Raw genomic sequence first — 8,473 nt, forward strand, 5'->3', positions numbered from 1 at the left:
CTCCTAACTAGTCCAAACAAAGTTACGGAGTCAAAAATTGTGTTCCTAGCTTTTCCCTCTATAACTTCTTATTGCTTGGCCTAATGGCGACTGTACAACATGAACAAATATAAATTGTAGGGCCTATACAGACAGACTGCAACTCGACTGCAATTTGTATGGAAACTGCATGCTGACTACACGCCAACTGCAACGTTGTTCCCATACATGTTGCAGTAGTGTTGTAGCCCGTCTGTACCGGCCCTAACGTTGATTTATACTAAAGTGGATGTTTAATTCCTACAGTAACAGGGTGTTTTAGTATTTAGAGCATGTCGGCCAATAATTCAAAGCCACTTGATAACACAAAATAGGTAGTTTCTTATATGAATCATACTTGACTGTATTAATAGTTCTGTATTGATTGGGAGCCATTAGAACTTCAAGGTCAACATTTTATAATAAAACTGTTTCAAAATAACACAAGCTTGTATTATAAAGACTGTATCGTTAAGTATAAATACAACTTTAAAGAGGTCTAATTCGATTAAAACATATACGTTCTGAATTCAAACTGATGTCAATTTATACTCTTGAATATCGGCTTTGACTTATGATATTTCATTTTCCTATTAGTCGCTCTAATCTGAACATGCGAGGACTTTCAGCAGAAAAACGGAAATCAATAGTGGACAAATGGTATTCTATAAAAGGGATCACTTACAGGAAGCTAGCTAAACTGGAAAACGTTAGTGTTGGTGCAGTCCAAAATGCGATCAAAAAGTTCGGCGAAGAGTATACTTTCGCCGATAAACCGAAATCAGGCCGGAAACCAGGACCTTCAAACCGCGATTTGGATAGAAAGATTGTAAAGGCATACAAAACCAATAAGGAGGTGTCTGTACGTGATTTAGCAAAAAAAATAGGTACGTCTGTTGGTATGGTCCAACGTGCCAAGCAAAGAAACAATTTAAAGACTTACAAAAAGCAAAGGCAGCCTAAACGAAGCCAAAAACAAGAAAGCTCAGTAAAATCAAGAGTCCGAAAATTATATGATACTATTCTGTCCAAGAAAAATATGTGTGTTATAATGGATGATGAAACATACGTGAAGTTAGATTATAAATCACTGCCGGGACCACAGTATTACACAGTTCGTGATAGATCTGTTATTAGTGACTCTGAGAAGTCAATTTTCACGGAAAAATTTGGCAAAAAAGTTATGGTTTGGCAGGCGATCTGCGAGTGTGGCCTAAAATCGACGCCATTTTTTACAACCTCTACGATGACGGCAGATATCTACGTAAAGGAATGCCTTAACAAACGTCTTCTACCTATGATTAAAAAGCACAGTGATCGAACTCTATTTTGGCCCGATTTGGCATCTTGCCACTATGGGTCCAAGGCTATGCAGTGGTACAAAGAGAATAATATCAACTTTGTACCTAAAACTAAGAACCCACCGAATTGCCCAAATCTCAGGCCTATTGAACGTTTTTGGGCTATAATTAAGGCTAAACTGCGAAAATATGGCCGATCTACAGAATCAGAAACAAAATTTCGTCGAGATTGGAATAGGTTGACAAAAACGTTTAACCAAGACGCTGTCCGATCCCTGATGTCGACGTTCAGACAAAAAGTCAGAAAATTGGCTAAAAATCAATAATTCTATTGTGCTAAAACAAGTTAATTTAGTTATGGCATTATACAACGCAGTTTAGCACTTTTATTTTATTTATAAATATATGCAATTATAAAAAAAAACCCTGGTTTCTTTGTATTTATACTTAACGATACAGTCTTTAATATAATATTGTGGTCATCCATACACATTTACACAGATAGTGTAATTCCATCATCAATAGTATCTGTTGACAACTTGTGAACCTTATCACAGAGGCATAAGGTTCAAGTGGAGGTAACCACAAAATTTAAATGGTACCACAAATTTACTACAGTTTTCAACTGTTTGTTAACCAATCAATAGATTTGTTATCTAGAAAAGTAGCTGCCTGGCCCCAATTTCACATCGTGACAGGTGCGAGAATTGTAAAACATCACTGTTGCTGACGTCACAGGCATCCATGGGCTACGATTACCACTTACCATCGGGCGGGCCGTATTCCTGTTTGCCACCATCACTATTATTTTAAAAAACTTTATTGTATTGGAAAAAAACAGATATTTCTCTTGCAAAGTTTCTGACAATTGTTAAGACTTAGATTAGAAGAATTGTAGGTAATTCTTGACAGGTAATGAGTTATATGTCGGAATTTTGTGACAATTGTAGTGTTTCTTGTGACAATTGTCATAAACTTAGCAAGAGAAATATCTGCCTCTACATTTAATCAATTGTACTTTTCTTTTGTATCTTTTTACTGAGGTGTGCCAATAAAGAGTATTCTATCTATCTGTTTTTTTTTTCGATATGATAAGGTTTTTTTTAATATTACAATGATGGTGGCAAACGGCAATACGGCCCGCCCGATGGTAAGCGGTAACCGTAGCCCATGGATGCCTGTGATGGATGCCATGTCTGCCATGGATGTCAGTAACAGTGATATTTTACAATTGTCGCACCTCTCACCGTGGTGAAATTGGGGCCTGGTAGCCACTTGCTAGTATGCATTGTTATAGGTTGTGTTACATATTTCATGACTGCCATTTCTCTTCTTGCCTCGCGTTAGCACAATCAACACTTTTCAACTATGTTCTCACATTAAAAAAATATTGATTGACTGATTGATTTAGATAACGCTATCAATAAGGGTGGTATTCCACCTGTCCAATTTCATTTTACCAAGGTGTATTTTGTAAAGATGTATTCGGTTACTATCCGGTATCCGGCCTATCCGGCCATGATTTTTTTCATCCGGACAGATGGAATGGCACCTGAAACTCTTACTTATTAAATGAAAGATATAATTTGTGTATCAGTGTTTGGTTCTCTTTCTCTTCATTATTTGAATTGTTTTAATATGTTATTAAAATGATCCAAATAACATGCTTCATTCATACACACACAGGTACTTGAGATCATTATTGTCTAGCATCAAATATGTGGCTCTCACTATCAAGATGAATAATAATAACCTTAGTTAGGATTTCCTGATAACAGCAGAGTCAATAAGAATTCGAAAAACATTTTTAACATCTTTTATCTTAGATAAGGAAGCATGATAGTATTATTAAATTCAGAAACTACTGTGAGATATTCATATAGAGGCCATTCTAATTTATCATTTCATTCCGGTAGCAAGAATATCCAAAAGAATCCCATTATTTATAAAAATCACATCGATTTCGAAGGACACAAGACGCGGTGGTGGTTATTCCATAATCAATACCCCGCTATCAACCGTAAAGCAGTGTTTATAACGAGAAACATGCAAGACTGCCTGTATCCACTAGTACTTAACTTAAAATATCTCTCATACCTGATGATAATACGCTTCGTATATAGCGCTGTGGTTCCCGGCCACCTGCAACGGTTCAAGCCACATTTTGAAACACTAAACTCCCGGCGTGATAACTCTTAAAACAAGTATTTTCAATCACACGAAGGGTGTGACATTTGGTCAGTTCGTGACATTCAGCTGAAACCGAAATAATTACGGAACTACTGATTGGTTTAGGTTTTAAACTGTATATTACACCACGTATATTCACTACACTGTATAACAAAGATAACTATTAAACACGGACTGCTTAAAGCAGTCAATTTCAATATTATTTGAAGCAGCGTAAATCAACTAAGTTCACGAAACTTTGTCACTGAATATCTCAGAACATTTCTCTTCTTCGCGCAAAGTTTACTAGTCGATATTGTAGATCACTTAATAAATTGTCTTCTGTGCTATAACTCTGTTTAATTTGCACAACACGGGCTATTTAATTTTAATTAATTCTACCTGAGTAGGAGAATGCAAGGCAGCCATTTTTTACATCTCCTCATTGACCAATCAATAGAGTCCATAGGCAACAGAGTTTTGACGTTTCGCTTGAATGTTGCCAACACCAATAAAAACATTCGGAATCGACTTTCGACTTCTCACAAGTACACTCGAGAAGACAATTTTTTTTACCACACCAGCTCGGAAAGGCGGAGGCAAAAGTACAATCGAGAAGACAATTTTTTTTACCACACCAGCTCGGAAAGGCTTACTTTGCGCTACAAAAACTGATGGCAAAGTTGCATTTTATTCACATGTGAGGCAAATTAATCAAATGCAAATTTTGAGTTGTTTTCTTGTTTGCTGGTAAAATTGACTTTTAAATGATGATTTTGGATGATAAATATTTAATAACATTCATTTGGATTTGATTTGGTTTGATTTTGTTTGATATTTAACATTCAATTTTTGCTTCGGGTTGGTGTGGTGAAAAATTTTGTGTTTCACTCGGGGCAACTTTTCTTTAACCCTCGTGCTTTGAAACCCTCGCAACGCTCAAGATTCCATTTTCGAACCACTGGCTGCGCTCGTGGTTCAAGTTTGGAATCTTTCGCTTGCTCGGGTATCAATATTCGCACGAGCGGTTAAACAACAACTTTGCCCCCTTGTAAAACAAATAACTATTCCTTGTTTTTGCGGTAGGTATTGTCAAATAGGATATTATACTGTAGTTAAAATAAATTATTTTACACCATGCATAAAATAAAGCACCAGATAATTATTAGAAAAACACAGATGGGAGTGATTTTTAAACACAAGTTCTATTTAATAAATCGAATAGAAATTTCAAAAATAGGTGAGTTGATCGTGACGTCACGTCACGATATATACTTTTATTAATCGAATATTTATTCTAAACTACAAATACAACTTTTCAGTCGCTCTAATCCACGTAAATTTATTTCATAGCAAGAGAGCTTTTGAAACCTGTCTAACCATTGCTTAACTTTAACATGTCGGTCCAACATAGGGGGTAACAATAGTTGTAGCGAGCTTACTGTTGTTGCACAGCACAAATCAGCAAGTGTAACCTGAAAATAAAATATCGTGAATATCGTGATGTAATCCATAAATGTGCTATACGCGTGCGTCCGTGACGTGAGGGACAATAATTTATTCTAATTTATAGTTTGTCAAAGGACTGTCTCATTTCAATCATAGACTACTACTAGCTACTAGCACCCAAAAGAAAAGGATGAGTTTAGTTTTCCTGGTTCTTACTGACTGACAATTTGGTTTGACAAACTATAATATAATTACAGGTGATTTTCAATTTACCCTACAACTGAAGCATTCGGAATAAACCAAATTATTAACAAATTTCTATATTCTAAATATAAACAATTAAATTAGTTTATTTAACACAAAAATGCAACTTCATATTACCGTGTCACAAGCCAACCACATCTGATTGACCAAAAGATGCTCTAAACGATCCACCGCAGAGTGCCACTCCTGAATCTTCACATCATTGGCAGGCCACTTGCCTCGAAAATAATCCGTCTAAAAAAAGTAAACACGGTAAGTGATATAGATGGTCAAGCAAATCTTGTCAGTAGAAAAAGGCGCGAAATTCAAATGTTCTATGAGAAGATATCCCTTCGCGCCTACATTTTTCATATATGCCGCCTTTTTCTACTGACAAGATCTGCTTGACCAACTATAATTATTTAATTGTTTTACAAGGAGGCAAAGTTGTTGTTTAACTCGTAGTACGAGTATAAAAAACCGCTGTAGACTTTTCTTGGTTAAACAACTTTTCCCGTCATAATATCATAGACTTTAGACGTTTAAAATATGTAACACTTGCACTGCGCGGGCTATCAAAATCACTGCAGACTTTTCTTGGTCTAACTCTATCAGTACTCGCCTGGAAAGCTCTCCATTATATCAAGATTCTAAATAAAATTCTATTTCGTTCCTTCGCAGACTTATTATTTGAAACGTAATGGAGTCTAATTTTAATTTTAGATGTGTATGACTGTGACACTGACATAATGTGGAGCAGAATGAATTTGAATAGGTAAGATTATCTACACGGACTGGATCAAGGGATCAAGACCAAAGAATATAATACTCACTGATCAAGACCTGGAGTTGTACTTTTGGCCCCCTAACCTTGACACTGGCAAAATTGTCCCAACGGACAGAAGCCATAAGAACTAAAAACTGAACTGAACTGAACTATTCCAATTATTCTGGAAACCCGCGAATAACTCTGACAAATAAGGCTTAGAAGTAATTTATGACCAAGCTAGAATGTGCCTAGAATATTGGTAGGTATATACCTACCTACCAACTACCTACCTAATATATTCTAGGTCCTAAATGTAGGTAGGCGATTACTCGATTAGACCTCTGGTCCGGGTGTCGTCTATCTATAGTTTAATTTATTTGTATTTGTATTTATTTATCTGCTGAATATGGGTTTATATGCCTTATTAGTTTATAACTCTATAGTTACTGTTTCTTTGGTATTGTATTGTATACATAATACATTCATAATACTCACAAATATATAGCTGTCAATCGGAAACAACGTGCCAGAGTTGAAGAACATGGTCTGGTCGACTTTTGCTCTTGTAATGGGGTTTGTTGGGTACAGTCGCCGTCCCTCTCCGATGCGGCATAGGTACAATGCAATGGCATGACTGTCACAAATGACGTCATCGCCGATTTGCAACGCGGGTACTTTTTGTAGTTGGTTAATCTATAAAGTAAAAGAATGCGTACTTAATACTAAATAATATCAACTGAAAGATACTATCAACGCTCTGCGATTGTTGAGCCGTTTAGGGCCGTAGCTAAATTGGTTGTTTAATACTTACGACCATCTTATGACTATATAGAATGTCCAAATTAGCTAGAACCCTAATCATTTTGGGTCATAACAATCACAGAGCGTGACTATACGTACATGTAAATCTTAGAGCGGATACGTATAAATATAAAGTAGGTATATATATTTATGTAAGCGCCAATAATTTACATTACCTTTGTATAAAATGGAGATTTATTCTCTGCCTTAAAAAGGTCTACGTGTTGGTAATCTAACTTGATCTCCAACACGGATGCAACCATCAGGGCGAACCGAACGGGAGGGGATACTTCATCCCCATACAAGATTAATTTGTTATTCATAGTTTTGTTCCTACAAAAAATACCAATTCACAAGTAAGTTGCATAATTTATATAGTGTGTTCAAAGTAACTAAATCAACTTAATTTGTGTTAATAACCAAAAACTACGCAAAGCAATAAACACAAAGGGGAGTACAATACAATTACCATAAATAATGAATACACGTTTTTACCTTTATTCCGTGTCATATAAGGGTCAAACTTGAATCGATGCTCATATCGCAATTTTGACGTTTAAATAACACTTGCACAGTCTGAGCTATCAAAATCGCTGCCAACTTAGCTTGGTCTAACTATCTATGTTTGAAATGAGACAGTCCCTGGCCATGCATAGTGCATATGATACAAAGTAAAAAGCTTTGTTAATGTTTAAACATAATTAACAACAAATTACTTACACTATCGAGTTCGTACTGCAGCATCTGGTTATCACTCGGAACAAGTTATGGAAATTATTAAAATAAGCCATTTTACCAAAAGATAACGCAACGCAATGTTCCCTCCTCCGAGGTCAACTGACCAATGACGATGATGATCAATGACGCCTCTTGAAAACAAAAAGAGCTCTTTCATCCATATGTAACCTTATGCTTAGTTTGCATATTATGTTGATAAAGGAAGTATGCGCTTCAAATCGCCGAGAGCGGTCTACAATGGTGCAAAACAAATATGGGTCTTACAATATCATTACTTAAGGACACTATTATTACTTATATTACGGTAGGTATAAGGGTTTAATTAAATGCTAACATTGCTTACTATTCTTACTAATCGAATCAGCTACCTAGCTGAAAAGAAGAGTACCTCTCTTTATGAAATGTTGAAGCGATTTGTTACTATGAATCCACCCGTTTTGATGAGTGTTATTTACATAATTACATAAAATGCGAGAGTTCAAAGTGCGTTAGACCTTAGACCCGTTTGTAACATTAATTATGTGTACAAAATGAGAGAGTTTAAAGTGTTATGTTGAATTAATTGTGTATTAACTAACATTTCAGTTCATGCCCGCTGTGAAAGAAAAGCTTTTTGGGCATCGCACATGCATTCCTCTAATGTCATACTACTTCTTCCTCTTTTTTTGTAGTTTCATAAAAACTGTAGAGAACATTGTAGAACGTATCACGTTTCATGCCATGCGTGGCCGACCCATTTGTTTTTTGTAGGCATCGGTAGGTATACCACATAAATCTATTATAGTAGTATCCTACCTTCTATGGTAGACGGTATTCTTTTGGTATTTTTCTGTAAAGCGCCATCTATCGGCAAATAAACTCACTAATGGTATTTTTTTTTAAATTTTCTTTTTTACTTGTGAGCATTACATTACATTACAAAACGTAGTTAGCAACTTAGCAGATAGGCTATCTTGTTATAAACTTAGCACTAAAGCCTGCCTAC

The 8,473-nt window shown here is 35.8% G+C and overlaps 2 protein-coding genes across 2 annotated transcripts in view; both read right to left on the minus strand.

The window, feature by feature from the left end:
* LOC134672175 (epidermal growth factor receptor substrate 15-like 1) overlaps positions 1–4,030 on the minus strand; it is a 38,763-nt gene extending 34,733 nt beyond the window's left edge. The window contains exons 1-2 of the mRNA XM_063530075.1: positions 3,891–4,030; positions 3,417–3,461 (exon numbers count right to left, since the gene is read on the minus strand). Of these exons, the coding sequence (XP_063386145.1) occupies positions 3,417–3,461; positions 3,891–3,917 (72 nt within the window). The 5' untranslated portion in view covers positions 3,918–4,030. The remainder of the gene's footprint in view (positions 1–3,416; positions 3,462–3,890) is intronic.
* A 733-nt stretch (positions 4,031–4,763) lies between these two features.
* LOC134671670 (glutathione S-transferase E14-like) lies at positions 4,764–7,653 on the minus strand. The gene is made up of 5 exons (XM_063529495.1): positions 7,471–7,653; positions 6,927–7,083; positions 6,445–6,642; positions 5,319–5,435; positions 4,764–4,963 (listed from the first exon to the last, which is right to left on the minus strand). The coding sequence occupies exons 1-5, from the start codon at positions 7,539–7,541 to the stop codon at positions 4,781–4,783; spliced, it is 726 nt and encodes a 241-aa protein (XP_063385565.1). The 5' UTR covers positions 7,542–7,653; the 3' UTR covers positions 4,764–4,780.
* Positions 7,654–8,473: the final 820 nt, after the last annotated feature.

This window comes from Cydia fagiglandana, chromosome 16 (genome assembly GCF_963556715.1).
Source record: "Cydia fagiglandana chromosome 16, ilCydFagi1.1, whole genome shotgun sequence".
Classification (NCBI taxonomy): Eukaryota; Metazoa; Arthropoda; class Insecta; order Lepidoptera; family Tortricidae; genus Cydia; species Cydia fagiglandana.